The following is an 18,525-nucleotide window of genomic DNA, read 5'->3' on the forward strand; positions in this document are numbered from 1 at the left end:
ACTGTGGATTGAGTCCACCACAATGGGCTTCCTAAAAGGTGTAAATACCAGATGCTTCTGGTGCCTGATGCTGTAGTTTCGAAGACAGTCTTATCTATACATTATAAATATTAATTGTCTTCTATGTTAGCACGTAAAATGCCAAATAAATGTATTGTGGATTGAACTAAAGGCTGTGGATACCAACACAGACATGTTGGCGTCAGAAGGAAAGGATGAAACCCGAAGGTGTGATGTTTGTATGTAACTTCAAAGGGAAGCATTGTCTGTAACTTCTTAAGTAGCGATTGCCTTTGTGTTTAGCATATAAATATCGAGCCCACGGTTTAGCTAGCAGACCTTTCTGCGGAAAGCGTCTCGGTATGTAGATGCCTGCTGTACTTTGTTGTGTTGAATAAAGAAGCTGCTTTGTATCTACCAGTGACTCTGTCTCCCCGGTGATTTCATCCACACTACAATAGTAGTGAGGAAGGCAAATGTAACGTTATCATTCATTTCTAGGGGACTACAATATAAAAGCAATGATGTAATGCTGAGGCTTTATAAGGTACTGGTAAGGCCTCACTTGGAGTATCAAGAGCAGATTTGGGCCCCTTATCTAAGGAAGGATGTGCTGACATTGGAGAGGGTTCAAAGGAGGTTCATAAAAAGTATTCCAGAAAGTTTGATGGCTCTGGGCCTGTTCTCAATGGAGTTAAGAATTGGGGGGGGGGGGGGGGGGGGGGAGATCTTATTCAAACCTATCAAATGTTGAAAGGCCTTGATACAGTGGATGTGAGAGGATTTTTTTAATATATATATGGTGGGGAAGTCTAAGAATAGAGGACATAGCCTCATAATAGAAAGCCTTAGAATGGAGATGAGAATGCATTTCTTTAGCCGGAGTGTGGTGAATCTGTGAAGTTCGTTTCCGTAGGCTACTGTGGAGGCCAAATCAGTCCGGGTATATTTAAGGCAGAGGTTGATAAGATTCTTGATTAGTCAGGGTATGAAGGGATACAGGGAGAAGGCAGAAGACTGGGGCTGGGAGGGAAATGGATCAGCCATGATGAAATGGCAGAGCAGACTCATTTGGCCAAAGGGCCAATTCTGTTCCTTTATGTTATGGTCTCTCATTATGGTATTGTTCCTCCATCCCGAGGGTAGTCTCCTCCTTGATACGAAGAGGCCATGGACTGACGTGTCAGAATGGGAATTAAAATGTTTGGTGGATGGAGCAGAAGTGCGTGACAAAGCGGTCCCCCAATTTATGAAAGGAATGTAGAGCAGGCTACGTCAGGAGCACCGGACACAATAGAGTTATGTCTTGTATGAATTGCTGCATTCATGCAAGACATAACACCCATTGTTTAAAAAGAAATAGGTACTGATTTATTTCAACTAGCTCCAAGCTTGAACTTTAATTGATTCAATGTATGGAAACACTGACCAAAAAAACTGCTGCTATAACAACTGCTGTCAACCTTTTCTATCATCACTTTACCCACAAATCCATCTCACTCTTTTGCACTTACTTTTATTTTCCACCATCTCCAATGTTTCCTATATGACTCTCCCTAAGCATTAGCTTGATCAGTGGTGGGATTTTTAAACTGAAGATTTGTTCTTCTATATACCAAGAATGAAAAAGATTGGATATTGTTACCATTTAAGGCACCAAGGGTGATACCAAATGTTTAAAATAGGATGTGTTCTTCAGAGATGCTGACAATAAAAATTAAAATTGCAGTGAAACAAGGGTTTAACTGCTCTAATATTTATTTAGCAGTTCTAAATAATTTCACAAGATTCTACAAATTGATAAAGTGGTAAAGAAGGCATAAAGAATGCTTGACATTGGTAGGGGTGTTGAGTACAAGTGTAAGGAAATCATACTGTATAAAACTTTAGTCAAACCATACTTGGGAGTAATATGTCCAGTTCTGATTGTGCCTTTATAGGAAGAATCTGCAGACTGTGAAAACGGTGCAGAAGAGGGTACGGGCTATAAGAAAAGGTTGGACAAATTTGGTTTGTTCTCCCTAGAGTACTGGGAGTTGCCAAGGAAACATGATAGAGGGTTATAAAATTATGAGGAATATAGATAGGGCAGAGAGTCTGAAACTTTTCCTCAGCGTAGAGATGTCAAACATGTTTTTAAGGTTGGGGAAGAATAGGTCATGTGGGGAATGGTAGGTGCCTGGAGTAGGTTACCAAAAGAAGTGGTGGAAGCAGTTCGGTGGAGTTTAAGAGGCTGTTAGATAGACACATGAATATGAAAGAAATGGAGGGGAATGGATGATACACAGGAGGAAGATGATATTTAATTTAAATTGGCATGAGGATCAGCACAACACTGTAGATACAGTTGAAGGCAGTAGTTTATATACACCTTAGCCAAATACATTTAAACTCAGTTTTTCACAATTCCTGACATTTAATCTTAGAAAACATTCCCTGTCTTAGGTCGGTTAGGATCACTACTTTATTTTAAGAATGTGAAATGTCAGGAATAATAGTAGAGAGAATGATTTATTTCAGCTTTTATTTCTTTCATCATTTTCCCCAGTGGGTCAGAAGTTTACACACACTTTGTTATTATTTGGTAGCATTGCCTTTAAATTTTTTAACCTGGGTCAAACATTGTGGGTAGCCTTCCACAAGCTTCTCACAGTAAGTTCCTGGAATTTTGTTCCATTCCTCCAGACAGAACTGGTGTAACTGAGGCAGGTTTGTAGGCCTCCTTGCTCGCACATGCTTTTTCACTTCTGCCCACAAATTTTCTATCGGATTGAGGTCAGGCCACTCCAATACCTTGACTTTGTTGGCCTTAAGCAATTTTGCCACAATTTTGGAGGCATGTTTGGGGTCATTGTCCATTTGGAAGACCCATTTGCAACCAAGCTTTAACTTCCTGTCTTGAGATGTTGCTTCAATATATCCACATAATTTTCCTTCCTCATGATGCCATCTATTTTGTGAAGTGCACCTGTCCCTCCTGCAGCAAAGCACTCCCACAACATGATGCTGCCACCCCATGCTTCACAGTTGGGATGGTGTTCTTCCGCTTGTAAGCCTCACCCTTTTTCCCCCAAACATAACAATGGTCATTATGGTCAAACAGTTCAATTTTTGTTTCATCAGACCAGAGGACAGTTCTCCAAAAAGTAAGATCTTTGTCTCCATGTGCACTTGCAAACCGTAGCCTGGCTTTTTAATGGCTGTTTTGGAGCAGTGGCTTCTTCCTTGCTGAGCAGCCTTTCAGGTTATTCGATACAGGACTTGTTTTACTGTGGATGTAGATACTTGTCTACCTGTTTCCTCCAGCATCTTCACAAGGTCCTTTGCTGCTGTTCCGGGATTGATTTGCACTTTTCGCGCCAAAGTACATTCATCTCTAGGAGACAGAATGCGTCTCCTTCCTGAGCGGTATGACGGCTGCATGGTCCCATGGTGTTATACCTGCGTACTATTGTTTGTACAGATGAAAATGGTACCTTCAGGCATTTGGAAATTGTTCCCAAGGATGAACCAGACTTGATATCATTTTCTGACCTCAATCCAACAGAAGATTTGTGGGCAGAAGTGAAAAAGCGTGCGCGAGCAAGGAGGCCTACAAACCTGACTCAGTTACACCAGTTCTGTCTGGAGGAATGGAACAAAATTCAAGCAACTTACTGTGAGAGGCTTGTGGAAGGCTACCCAAAACATTTGACCCAAGTTAAACAATTTAAAGGCAATGCTACCAAATACTAACAAAGTGTATGTAAACTTCTGACCCACTGGGAAAATGATGAAAGAAATAAAAGCTGAAATAAATCATTCTTTCTACTATTATTCTGACATTTCACATTCTTAAAATAAAGTAGTGATCCTAACTGACCTAAGACAGGGAATGTTTTCTAGGATTAAATGTCAGGAATTGTGAAAAACTGAGTTTAAATGTATTTGGCTAAGGTGTATGCTAACTTCTGACTTCAACTGTAAATAACTTGTCCAGTGCTGTACTGTTTTATGTTAATTCCCATTGCAAATGATATATGAGATAATATGAACTGCAAGATATTCATGATTGGGTAAATAATTGACCAGAAGGTGGTTAATTTTTCACATCTGTAATTGGGAGATAGATTAACATTATAACACACCATGTTGTGTTTTCATGATCCGCTTTCAAACACTGAAACTCTACTGCAAATAAAAAATTTTTAAATTCCTCTGTGTCCTGGGCCCTGGGCCCAGAATGTAAGTGGAATTACAAAGAAAGCGTGGCAGCACCTCTACTTCCTTAGGGGTTTGCAGTGATTTGGCATGACATCTGAAACTCTGACAAGCTCCTATAGATGTGTAGTGGAGAGTATATTGATGGGCTGCATCACAACTTGTTATGGAAACACCAATGCCCTTGAACAGAAAATCCTACAAAAAGTTGTGGATATGGCCAAGTCCATCATGGGTAAAGCCCTTCCAACCACTGAGCAGACTGACACATGAAACACTATCACAGGAAAGCAGCATTTATCATTAGGGACCTTCACCACTCAGGACACGCTCTCTTTTCGTTGCTGCTATCAGGTGGTACAGGAACCTCAGGACTCACACCACCAGGTTCAGGGACAGCTATTACCCCTCAACCATTAGGCTCTTGAACCAACTTCACTTGCCCTATTATTGAAATGTTCCCACAACCAACATACTCACTTCAAGGACTCATCATATGGCCTTGATTTTTATTCCTTATTTATTGTTATTATTTTTCTTTTTTGTATTTTCACAGTCTGTTGTCTTCTGCACTAGGGCTGAGCGCCCAAGTTGGGCGGTCTTACATTGATCCTGTTATCGTTATAATCCTACAGATTTATTGAGTATGTCTACAGGAAAATTAATCTCAAGATTGTACATAATGACATATGTATATTTTTAATAAATTTATTTTGAACCTTGTAGGGATTAGAAGAGAAAGCAACATTATTTCCTGCAAAAATATTTCAGCACTATGATTTCAGTAAGTACACATGCATAGTTACATATTTAGGGTTTGGAGGAAGAGAAACTTATACCTGAAAATGTTCTGCCATTATTTGCAGTAACTGCACCACTACAATATTAGGGATACTGTGCTGTTACTGCATCTTTATCATGCTATTAATGAAAAGCACAAGGACATTAACCATACTCATATTAATTAGGTTATTAACAAGCTCACCAGCTGTGTGTTAAACAGAAGTACGGCATGCATAGGAACACAGTGGAGTAATGGAAAGTAGTAGTAGGAATTTGCACTCACTTGTAATATCATAGACTACAACAGCAATAGTGGAGTCACGGATGTAGCTGGGAATCAGACTGCGGAATCGCTCCTGGCCGGCTGTATCCCAGAGCTGCAGTCGAACCTGCAGAGACCAGGTCCAGGATAGCAAAGACAGAAAAGGCAAGGGGAAAATGACAGGATCAAGGACCAATCTCACTCAGCACAGTAGAGTGCCATTCACTCAGAGTAGGTAAGAGCCATAACTCTCATGTCTGAATAAGAGTCTCCACTATTGTGTTTCATGATAATTGGATTTAGTTGCAAATTAAAGCAGTTAGAAAGACTGAAAAGCTCAACCACAAGCATTCTACATCAATCTCAGGATTGCACAATGGCATATGCTGCATCCCGTGTTTTTTTTTATATATAAAATAATTGACAACTGTTCTAAAGCACAGGGATTTGATGCATCAGGTGTTAAATTCCATAGGGATTATTGTGAAAATTTAAAATAGTGAATTTGATTTTTGGAACTTGAATCTCCTTCAATTACAGCTGCAATTTATACATATGCAAGCATAGACTCTAGTTCAATACTCAATGCACATTTGAAGATACAGATACATCTCCTTTGCATGTCTGCTTTCAACAGTTCACCTGATAAGATCACATTCCCATCAATTTTCTACTGGATCACTGCAACTACTATTATTTCATATAATTCAACGTGTGATGTAAGTGACGCTTACACAGCTTCTATCCTTTCTATCACAGGCCTCAGAAAGATTGCTGAGTTAAGACAATATGAATGCAATTATTAGAGCAAGACAAAGATGAAAAATAGCAATTCTGCAGGAAAGATGCTCTATCAATATAATTCAAGGACATTGGATTCAGGTGGTAGAGCTGTTCTCTTTCTCTTTAGCATCTAGTAAGATTGTTTTCTTGAAAGATGTGCACCCTGGACTGCTTTAACATTGTGCAGCTAAATCCATAAATACATAACCCTCAGGTCAGAATATACAAATCTCCTCAGTGGGCAGCTGATTTAAAAGTACCATTTATGCAAGAGTTCCCTAAGTTACTGAAGTATGTTCAAAGTTACAGAGAAGTGAGAGAGTGGAAGAAACTTTGAGCTAACTTGAATAAAAGGAGCCAGAGTTGAGAAAATCCATGCTGTACAGGAGCAGAAAACTTTCAGGGCTGTTTAATGCTGTTAATTGATTCGAGAGAAAAATCTCAGAATAGTTTACCCTTCACCTTAGGCTATAAAGATAAATTGTTCAGTACCTCATATGAATATCTAGTCCCAGAGAAAGGTATTGTACTAACATTGATGTTTCAAAACCCATTGAACAGAGCAGGTATTTGGAGAGAATGCGTGCGTTAACTGCCAGATAGTCCATAAATTGCTTAAATTGCACTGGAATCAAAACGCACATATACTGAATACCTACTTGTAATATCAAACACTACAACAGCAGCAGCCGAGTCACGGATGTAGCTGGGAATGAGGCTGCGGAATCGTTCTTGGCCAGCAGTGTCCCACAGCTGGAGTCTGATCTGGGGTGGAGGAGCAGAGGGGAAAAACCAAATGGGAAAACAACACAGGAAAAATACACTAAATGATAAAGTAAAACAAAATAAAGAATGCAGGGAACCTATAAAGATGAAAAGCAGGTGATGCCTTTCCAATTGACCAAAAAAACCTCAAACACTGCATTAATCCCAGTTTCAAACTTGAATGAAAATCTTTGAAAATATATTAAATAGGTAACCTGTATTTACTGATCCCATTAATGTGCAGAAGCACAATTGAAACCCAATCTGCCACATTCATGAGTCAGTCCCTTAAATGAAGAAAACTTTCAGATCAGCCATTCTACAAGGCAAATGGTTGATTTGTAGTTTACTCAAATCTTACAATGGGAATTCATCATGAGGTCATGGACACTAGCCTCCCTTTGATAACTCACTCAACTGATATTCTCAACATGATGCTAGACAGTGAATACCAACGTGCTATTCAACCAGAAGGTATTGCAGTTGAGACCAATCACTCAGTCCTCAAGTGGATACTTTGCAGCAGAAATCGCTAAAGAACCAGAGGCAAGAACTTTAGCTGATTTTACCTTCTCTCTAAAAAAAGCTGTAAGATGCATAGAAGAGTTCTACATTTCTAATTAGCCCACAAACAGACCGCAAGCCAATAATGTGATATTTTTGTATCGTGTTCAAGCCAACAAGCAACACTCACCTCCAGCATTTCCTTGGACATATTTTGTTAACACCAAAAAATTGATATCGTTGCTCATACCTTCCTTTCCTAGCTGGCAACATAAGAAGGATGCACTGCTAATTATGTTTTTAGGCATGCCTGAGATTGGAAATATAATGGAAGAAATCAAACAGAATCTTATCATGTGCCATTCCAAGCATCAAGGGCCTGAAGTAATTTTGAACAATATCACTGCTAGGCTTCTATTTGTCCACAGACAAGCTCTTTTACAGAATTTGTATGGTCCACAACTAGAAATGGCTCTCTGACTAGCTATGGGAAAGGCCAATTGAGCTTACCTACAAAGTTTCTCCTCCAACATGAAACACATGATTCTAAGGAAAGCTATGATGGTACCAGTGAGAATGCAGGGGGAAAAAAAAATCAGGATAATGCTTAGAATGGAGGATTTCAGCAATGGGGAAAGAGTGGATAGGCTAGGTTTGTTTTCCATAGAGTAAAGTGGTTGTAGAAAGCCCTAATCTAGGAAATCAAAATTGAGGGGCGGAGATCAGGTAGATAGTAAAAACCAAAATCTGATTTTTTATAGAACATAGAAATCTACAACGCATTTACAGGCCCTTCAGCCCACAATGCTGTGCTGACCATGTAATCTACTCTAGAAACCGCCTAGAATTTCCCCAGCACATAGCCCTCTATTTTTCTAAGCTTCATGTACCAATCTAAGAGGCTCTTAAAAGACTATTGTATCCGCTTCTACCACCACCGCTGGTAGTGCTTAGTTGGTCCCTTAAGTTGTTGTAGCTGGGGGTGGTAATGAGGAAAGCTCCAATTATCTACTAAATGCTCCCAGCAGAGTCTGCTTCAAATAGCCTCTGACAAGTAAGTCCAGCTCCTGGTCTTTATGTGTGGCTTAGCTACTAAGCCCAGTGGAACCGTTTCTACTGACAGAAGAAGGGGCAAAGGCGGGTTACTGGCACCTTAAAACCAGTCGCTTTGGGCAGATGGGGCTTGTCAGCCGTGGATGGCAGTTCATCTAGGAGAAGGAAAACTGATCTCAAACCTCTGCTGCCTCATGAGGAAGGCTTCGGGAGTAAACCCCGAGGGAAAAATCCAGAGCTGGAGCCCCAAGGAAGTCCTACATTGAGTTCCATGCTGACTGGCAACTCTTGTGACGCTGCTGGTGTTTGGGTTCATCAGCTGTGTGCAGAGGGGGAGCTTGCTACATTGGCAATGTATCTAGACAGCTAGGGAGCAATATCCATGGTCAAATCTGATCAAAGGAGGCCTCACTCACTCATATATTAAATAGTTAAATTAAATAAATAGTGCAAAAAAAAATTTAAAAAGTAGTGACATAGTATTCATGGGTTCAATGTCTATTCAGAATTCAGATAGCAGAGGGGAAACGGTTCCTGAATCGTTGAGTGTGTTAAGTACAGGTATCTCTGAGCAGGTGACGTGAGTTGACAAAGGAGGAGATTTAGAGGGGATGTGGGCAAAAATGACTTGGAGGGGACGTGGCCTCTGTAAATGACTGAGATTTAGTATGTACTGCTTGATGATCATTTGAAAAGTCATGCCACAAAAGAACTAGTGCAAGAAAACAGGATTAGTATAGACAGGAAAGTGATGGCTAATTTGGGCACAGTAGGCTAAAGGGCTGTTTCCATGTTGGGGGATTCTATTAACCAGCATAATTTTTTCTTCCAAAAGTCATTGGGTGCATTAAGCCTATTCTTGCCTTTTCACTAATGGTTCTCTTGGACTAGGATCTTGAATACAAATAGACATTAGATATTCCAGCCTTTAAGAACAGGGAAACAAATCTTTGTACAATATGATTTTCCAGCCATAGCACATTTTTTACCAGCTGTCCAAGTAGTATCAGCCTAATGAGCTGTCAAGAGTAGAGATATGGCCAGTTGGAAAGGGCAATGCGACAGAAGTATCTGACTTCAACCGAAAAACTATGCTGTAGCAAAGCCAAGACAACTAATATTGTGTAAAGTGTGCAAAATTTATCTCCAGAGATCAGTGCAATATAGACGAAGAACCACAGATCCCACTGTTCAATGCTCCTCAATGCCAGCCACTCAAGACTAATGGAAGACAAATTTAAGGAAACCAATTTATGAGATAGGATGCCTAATTTCAGTACTAAGAAAAAGCTCTCTTTCAAAATATTTTCAAATATTTTAAACCTATCCATTTTAATGAACTTTGTTAAATTTGCAGGAAGAAGTTTTATCAGAATAATAGTTCACCAATAGTACATCAAATGTACTTTGTAAGTTTATAACCACTGAAATTCAAATAGAGCATTGAGGATCATGTAAAAAGAGCATGAATAAGATTCAGACTTGACATGTAAGAAAATAGTGGATTAAAGCACAGTAAAGTTAGCAGATGTAATTGATGACTGAGTAGCTAAACAGAAAAGGTATCACAATAGTAGTTCAGAAGAAACCATCACATTCACAAGGCAAGTACAGGTACAAATGTAGCCCTATCATAACTTGGAATTACAGGGCAGCCCACAAATGGTAAGATAGAAACATGGAGTAAGATACGATTATTATTGTGTAGGTTATTTACCCTTTAAAATCCTCGCAGAACTTAATCAATTCCAATAATCCACTCTTTCTCCACAGCCCTATAAATTATTGCCTCTTAATAACCAGTATTTTTTTGGAGCACCCTGAAGAATAATTCCCTCTATTACCTTTAAGCATTCCATATTTTTATCTACTAGTTCTTAATTTTTTTTCCCTTAGATCTCCCCTGGATCTTTTGTCCAAAAATTTCAATCCATGTGCCATCTGTTACTGGCAACAAGTTTGCCTCTATATTTATTAGACGTCTTGAATTCACACACCTCGATCAGATTACCTTCCAAGAACAATAATCCATTTTCTCCAGTCAAGTAAACTATTGTAGCAAATCTCTACTGTGCTCTGTCTGTCTTTACACGCTTACGTGGTGACTAGAATCACATAATATTCCATTTGTGTTCTAAATACAGTATTATGCAGGTTGAACATAACCTTCTTTCTTTCCCAGGCTTTGCCTCTATGTATGAAGGCCAGACCCTTATGTTCTCTCAACATGCCCATCACATTCAAAGATACAAACCAAAATTCCCCGAGTTCCTGCACATCCTTTAAAAACATTCCTTGTCTCAATCACGCAAACAACATGAATTCTGCAGATGCTGGAAATTCAAACAACACACATCAAAGTGGCCAGGCAGCATCTCTAGGAAGAGGTACAGTTGATGTTTCAGGCCGAGACCTGTCCTGACATCGACTGTACCTCTTCCTAGAGATGCTGCCTGGCCTGCTGCTTTCACCAGCAACTTTGATGTGTGCTCCTTGTCTCAATCATTTCACCAAAATGCATTACATCACCTAGTAAATGTTACACTTCATCTGCCATTCTGCCTGCCTATGCGCTGTTACAACCTTTTACTGTTCTCACGGTTGAAAATACCTTCAACCTAAAGATGTCTACAAATATTGAAATCCTACCTTGCATACTAATGTTCAAACCACAAATATCTCAAAAGCATTACTTTTAGCTCTGGCCTTTTGTGAAACATTGCTACCTATCATCCACCAATATGAATAATATCCAATCAGCATGAGACTTTGCCTTAAGACTGCTTACACTGATAATTTTAATCCATTGATCTATTTTTATTAACTAATCTTTTTGTGGGATTTTTATCTCTGAAGATCCCTATTAGACGCTAACACATGGACGACAAGTATTAAAAATAATGTTTGCATTCAATCACTTTCTCTATTAGCCTTAATAGAATATATAATAAGTAAGTCCAGTAGCATGTTCTTGCATCCTTTTTGTAATTGGAGGATTAAAAGATTATCCCACCACCAAGCACATCTTCCCCCCCCACTTCCGCTTTCATCAGGGATCGCTCCCTACACGACTCCCTCGTCCCTTTGTCCCCCCCATCCCTTCCCACCGATCTCCCGGAACTTATCCTTGTAAGCGGAACAAGTGCTACACATGCCCTTATACTTCCTCCCTCACCACCATACAGGGCCCCAGACAGTCCTTCCAGGTGAGGCGACACTTCACCTGTGAGTCAGCTGGGGTGATATACTGCGTCCAGTGCGGCCTTCTACATATTGGCGAGACCTGACGCAGACTGGGAGACCGTTTCGCTGAACACCTACGCTCTGTCCGCCAGAGAAAGCAGGATCTCCCAGTGGTCACACGTTTTAATTCCACATCCCATTCCCATTCTGACATGTCTATCCACGGCCTCCTCTACTGTCAAGATGATGCCACACTCAGGTTGGAGGAACAACACCTTATATTCCGTCTGGGTAGCCTCCAACCTGATGGCATGAACATTGACTTCTCTAATTTCCATTAATGCTCCTCCTCCCCTTCGTACCCCATCCCTTATTTTTTTTATTTTCCCCCCTTTTTCTCTTTTTTCTCCCCCTGTCCCTCTCACTATATCTTCCTCTGATGCTCCCCTCCCCCTTTCTTTCTCCCTAGGCTTCCCGTCCCATGATCCTCTCCCTTCACCAGCCTGGTATCCCTTTTGCCAATCAACTTTCCAGCTCTTAGCTCCATCACTCCCCCTCCTGTCTTCTCCTATCATTTTGGATCTCCCCCTCCCACTTTCACATCTTTTACTATCTCTTCTTTCAGTTAGTCCTGACGAAGGGTCTCGGCCTGAAACGTCGACTGTACCTCTTCCTATAGATGTTGCCTAGCCTGCTGCGTTCCACCAGCATTTTGTGTGTGTTGCTTGAATTTCCAGCATCTGCAGATTTCCTCGTGTTTGCGTTTTTAATTCACTACTGCGAAGCCTCTTCCAGGGATGCCTACACTGAATAAGTTTAAATCTTCTCTTCGACAGTTTAGTGAAACCCTCTCTCACTGCTCCCCATCTATAATTTCTTCTGCCCTTCAAATTTTCGTCCACATTTTGACCCAGACCCGCTACTACAGCCACATATCCTTCCTTGGAACGTGTCTCTGTCGCCAACTTACTCCTGTTGGCTTCAGGATTTGTTTTCGAGCATCTCAATTCAGACCTTCTAAGGATCCCAGGTACTCACATTTTATTGACTATGCCTCCCATCGCTTCTCCCGTCAAGCTCTGAAGGCGACCCTCTCAACCATGAGGAAGTACTTGGCGTCCCTATCCGAGTCCCTTCCACACCTCCAGGACACTTTCTTCGCAGTTTGTAATGGACCTGCCCGTTATTTCATCCCCCATTGGACCCATGCCTGCAATTGCCGTTTCTTTGACTTTATCATGTTAGGCAAGGATCACAAGATCTTCCATCTGCAGACCCCTGAGCCTGCCGGCTCTGACGCTAGCAGGCATGAACTTCACATTGTGGCCCCTGCCATCGATTTCGGCGGCTCCACCAACCCAGGGCATACTCAAAACCCAGACTCCAGCACCATCAATGCGGACTCTAATGACCATGGACACCTTCAAAGCGATTGCACAACCTCCAACTGCGACTCCAACCTTGAACTCCAGGCTGGGTCTTCACGTACTGCTGTTGTGACTCCCGTCTCCCCTTCCCCCACCACAATTCTGCAACCCCGTCTCCCTCAGATCCCACCGTCAACTCCTGGACTCTCAGAGGCTCCATCTTCCTCTCACCCCAACCCTCCTGTCTCCACTTACACTACTAGCCTCCCTCCTCCTCCTCCGCACCCCTATCCCAGCTCTCATCCGTGCCGGGTCTTTACCATCCCCTCCGATCTTCAACTCAGAAGCAGAGCACTCTGTCCTCAGTAAGGGCCTTACCTTTGTCTCTCTTCGCCCACACCTCAGTGAGTTCTGTGTGCGCCATGACGCTAAACTCTTCTTCTTCCGCCAGCTCAAACTTCAAGCCCACTTCTTCGGCAAGGACTCTCTCACCCCCACCGATGACCCCTTCTCCCATCTTCAACCCTCCTCCTCTTCATGGACACCCCACTCTGGTCTTCTGCCTGCTCTGGATCTCTATATTGCTAACTGCCGACGGGACATCAACTGTCTCGACTTCACCACACCTTGTTCCAATTCCAACCTCACTCCTTCCGAACGCTCTCCTCTCCACTCCCTCCGCACCAATCCTAACCTTACTATAAAACCCGCTGATAAGGGAGCTGCTGTTGTAGTCTGGCATACTGACCTCTACCTTGCCAAGGCACAGCAACAACTCGCTGATACCTTCTCTTATTTAACCTTGATCATGACCCCACTAAGCAGAACCAGGCCATTGTCTCCCACCTCACCAACCTTATCAGCTCTGGGGATCCCACATCCACTGCCACCAACCTTATAGTTCCCGCACCCTGCACTTCCTGTTTCTACCTCCTACCCAAGATCCACAAACCTGCCTGTCCAGGTAGACCAATGTTTCAGCTTGCTCCTGCCCTGCCGACCTTATTTCTGCACACCTTGACACTGTTTTATCCCCCTTTGTTCAATCCCTTTCTACCTATGTTCGTGACACTTCTCACGCTCTGAATTTTTTCAATGATTTTAAGTTCCCTGGTCCCCACCACTTTATTTTCACCGTGGATGTCCAGTTCCTATATACCTCCATCCCCCACCAGGAAGGCCTCAAAGCTCTCCGCTTCTTTTTGGATTCCAGACCTAACCAGTTCCCCTCTACCACCACTTTCCTCCATCTAGCAGAATTAGTCCTGACCTTTAATAATTTCTCCTTTGGCTCTTCCGATTTCATCCAAACTAAGGGTGTAGCCATGCGCACCTGTATGGGTCCCAGCTATGCCTGCCTTTTTGTTGGCTCTGTGGAACAATCCATGTTCCAAGCCTATACTGGTATCCGTCCCCCGCTTTTCCTTCACTACATCGACGACTGCATTGGCGCTGCTTCCTGCACGCATGCGGAGCTCATTGACTTCATTAACTTTGCCTCCAACCTTCATCCTGCCCTCAAATTTACCTGATCCATTTCCAACACCTCCCTCCCCTTTCCTTTCTTGATCTTTCTGTCTCTATCTCTGGACACAGCCCATCTACTGATGTCTACTATAAGCCTACAGACTCTCACAGCTACCTGGACTACTCCTCTTCCCACCCTATCTCTTGCAAAAATGCCATCCCCTTCTCGCAATTCCTCCGTCTCCACCGCATCTGCTCTTAGGATAAGGTTTTTCATTCCAAGTCGAAGCAGATGTCTTCCTTTTTTAAAGAAAGGGGCTTCCCTTCCTCCACCATCAACTCTGCTCTCAAATGCATCTCCCCCATTTCACGCACATCTGCTCTCACCCCATCCCAAGTTTTATTTGGGTTTTTAGCGCTGGAAATAGTTACATCCCGACACGCGGGACAGAAGCATGGTCGCATTGTGTATTCCAGGGACCAGCTGCTTGCGCTAATGCCGGCCGGTTTAGCAAGCAGAGCAGCGGACACCCCTGCTGAAATCTGGAGGGAAACAGACAGAGGAAGTAGAGGGGGATCACAAAGTCGAGGAAAGAGGACCGGGTCGAGACAACAGAGACTTATGGAGAAGAAGAGTTCAGTGGGTAATAAAATGGATGAGTTCACGGTGCTAGCCAGGCGTCAGAGAACATTTCGGGAGTATAGTGTTATGTGTTTCACTAGAACGGGGCTGCACGAGGACATACCCCATCAAAACTTCTCCATGGGTGGCTTCCAGACCATTCCGGCTGACCGGAAGTGCACTGAGAGCGGTAAGCGTAAAGGAGTTGGGTGCTTACTGTTCTGGTTAACAACAGATGGTGCAATCCGGGTCATATTACAATCGAGGAACGTGTTTGTAGACCGGATATTGAACTTTTTACTGTTGGACTTCGGCCACATTCCACCGAGGTACAACACTGGGCAGCACTGGAGGTCATTCCTGCCTGGGGCCATCGAACTTGCAGCTCCTCCCGTGGAGGGTCAGACACCCTGAGCCAATAGACTGGTCCTGGACTTATTTTCCATCTGGCATAGTTTGCATTTTGTTGTTTGATTGTTTGTGGTTTTTGTATTGCTATATTTATGCTCTATTCGTTTGCGGCTGTAACAAAACCCAATTTCCCTCGGGATCAATAAAGTATATCTATCTATCTATCCTCTGCCACCCCACTAGGGATAGGGTTCCCCTTGTCCTTACCTACCACCCCACCAGCCTCCAGGTCCAACATATAATTCTCTGTAACTTCCGCCACCTCCAACAGAATCCCTAGCACACCAAGCACATCTCTCCCTCCCCACCCCCCTTCTGCTTTCCGCAGGGATGGCTCCCTACACGACTCCCTTGTCCATTCGTTCCCCCCATTCCTTCCCACCAATCTTCCTCTCGGCACTTATCCTTGTAAGTGGAACAAGTGCTACACATGCCCTTACACTTTCGCCCTCACCACCATTCAGGCCCCAGGTGGGGCGACACTTCACCTGTGAGTCAGCTGGTGTCATACACTGCGTCCGGTGCAGCCTTCTATATGCGAGACCCGACGCAGACTGGGAGACCGTTTTGCTGAACACCTACACTCTGTCCGCCAGAGAAAGCAGGATCTCCCAGCAGCCACACATTTTAATTCCACGTCTCATTCCCATTCTGATATGTCCATCCACGGCCTCCTCTACTGTCAAGATGAAGCCACACTCAGGTTGGAGGAACAACACCTTATATTCTGTCTGGGTAGCCTCCAACCTGATGGCACGAACACTGACTTCTCTAATTTCCGTTAATGCCCCTCCTCCCCTTCGTACCCCATCCCTTATTTTTTTTATTTCCCTCCCTTTCTTTTTCTCTTTTTTCTCCCCCTGTCCCTCTCACTATATCTTCCTCTGATGCTCCCCTCCCCCATTCTTTCTCCCTAGGCTTCCCGTCCCATGATACTCTCCCTTCTCCAGCCTGGTATCCCTTTTACCAATCAACTTTCCAGCTCTTAGCTCCATCACTCTCCCTCCTGTATTCTCGGATCTCCCCCTCCCCCTCTTAAATCTCTTACCATCTCTTCTTTCAATAAGTCCTGACGAAGGGTCTCGGCCCAAAATGTCGACTGTACCTTTTCCTATAGATGCTGCCTGGCCTGCTGCGTACCACCAGTACTTTGTGTGTGTTGCTAAAAGATTATTTGTAGGTTTTTCTTACCTCTCTCAGTATCTTTGCATGCATCCCGCTATGACCATGTGATTTACTTAAGCAAAGCCAGTCTTACAAATACCTTTATTGATATTCACTTCATTAATTATTTCTGGTACTTCAATTTTTATGTCCTGTCCCTTGGTAAAGACCGATATAAAGTATTCATTAAATATTCCAGTCCTTATTGGCATACTGAGGTACTGTTTAGAACTGAGTGTTAACGTCTCTGACAAAGTTGACAAAATTTTAATTTCATCCCAGGCAATACAGGATCTGAAGATATCTGTTCATATAAATTGGGAAAGTCATCAAGCCCCAAGTAGCAGTTATCCCAGAATTCTAAACAAATTGGGGACAAACTTCCAAAAGAACAAATGAAAGTTTTCCAGAGTGATAATAATGCCAGAGGGCCAAAAGTCTGGCAAATATTAAACTTATTCAAGAAAATGATAAGGAACAAAAGATAAACAATTTAGTCTTTATTTTGATTTTGGGTGAAGTATTAGGGATAAAGATTACAAGTTCCAAAAAAAACATTGCTACATTTCTACCTCTCCATTGCCAACTTATACTCAGATCAAGTTAGTTTTTGCACTGGCAACTAATAAACACCCAATGGGTAAAAAGGATTGTCACTAAGGATCTGTCGAATAAAGTCTGCGCTTGATTATTGAACAATTCTTTTTTTTAAGGAAATCAACACAGAGAAATGGAACACAATGGATATTACATTAACAGAAGGCATTTGATGCAATGCTATGGCAGTTTATATAATTAAAATTTCAGTTATTAACAGAAATACAGAAGCATTGATAAAGCTGGTTGGGAACAAAAACAGACAAGTTTAAACAAATGTATAAAGGACTGAAAAATCCAGTGCTTTCTTAGAATTTTTGCTGGGAACTAACATTCACAAAGAGAAGTAGAAAATAGTAGTCATGAAGCAAAAAGTTAAAAGTGCTATTTTGCCTTGTGTTACCTTTTGCCTTGCGTTCATTTAAAAAATAATGAACTACTTTTTTTTTGATATGATAGGATAATAAGATTGACGCTTCAATATGATCAGTTATAGGGATACCATTATGCTGTACATAAATAGCTCTTACACTTTATCATTTAACACAATATGGTCAACTTAAAACACCACCACTGAATCAGACAATTTTAACTGCCAAAGTGGTTCTCTTAGATTCTACCTTTTTGATAAGGTGATAACTAATCCACTGTGGTTACATACCAGACTGGGAAATGTCTGACAAAGTCCTGACCAAACAGTTTCTGCATGGAAACAACTCTTGCAAGTGGTTATATATATTTACTAATTTGTACATGCTAATTTTTATTTTAAGAAATAAAACTGCTAATAGTTTTATAATCTTTCTCTACAATGGTTGTCAGTTGCAGACGACTGTGAAGGAAGATAAAGGGACAAGGACATTTTGAACTTAATCTCCTGTATTTTAAAACAGGTTCCGCTGATCATTTTGTTTTTTTTAAAAATCAAAGAAAAATCAGATGGTGGTTTCTACAACTGGGTTAAATTGGATATGCACCATGTTACATGGCATCAACTTAAGGATCAATGTGAATTAAATGACTCTGGTAGTGGGGAGAAAAGTAAAAATATGAAGTCAGCTCTATGCTCCCAATTATTAGAAGCTTACATGCACTGGAAATTAAATTTTAATATTAGATGGAGGCAGAATCAGTCTCCTCCAATTTTTATCTTGAATGAATAGCAATTCACCATTTATGTTCAAGGCGTGAAATATGAAGAACTGCACAATATATTAGAATGAAGCTACACACCAACATGAGCTATCTAATGAGGAGGAAGATGCAAGGGAAATCTGGAGAATTAACAGACTAATAATTACAACATTCTATGTACTATACTGCTAAATGGACTTAAACAGTTAACTTGAAAGCAGAGTACTTCT

At 41.9% G+C, this 18,525-nt stretch overlaps 1 protein-coding gene across 2 annotated transcripts in view; it reads right to left on the bottom strand.

Annotated features, from left to right (window-relative positions):
- The window catches only part of rab41 (RAB41, member RAS oncogene family), a 52,347-nt gene that overhangs the window by 11,798 nt on the left and 22,024 nt on the right, over positions 1-18,525 (bottom strand). The window contains exon 4 of one of the 2 annotated variants that reach the window (XM_072270747.1): positions 5,267-5,372. In XM_072270747.1, the coding sequence (XP_072126848.1) occupies positions 5,267-5,372 (106 nt within the window). Of the gene's footprint in view, positions 1-5,266; positions 5,373-6,687; positions 6,794-18,525 lie in introns of both variants that reach the window. The other variant, XM_072270746.1, reaches the window with a different exon arrangement.

The sequence above is a fragment of the Mobula birostris genome, chromosome 10 (assembly GCF_030028105.1).
Source record: "Mobula birostris isolate sMobBir1 chromosome 10, sMobBir1.hap1, whole genome shotgun sequence".
NCBI classification, from domain to species: Eukaryota; Metazoa; Chordata; class Chondrichthyes; order Myliobatiformes; family Myliobatidae; genus Mobula; species Mobula birostris.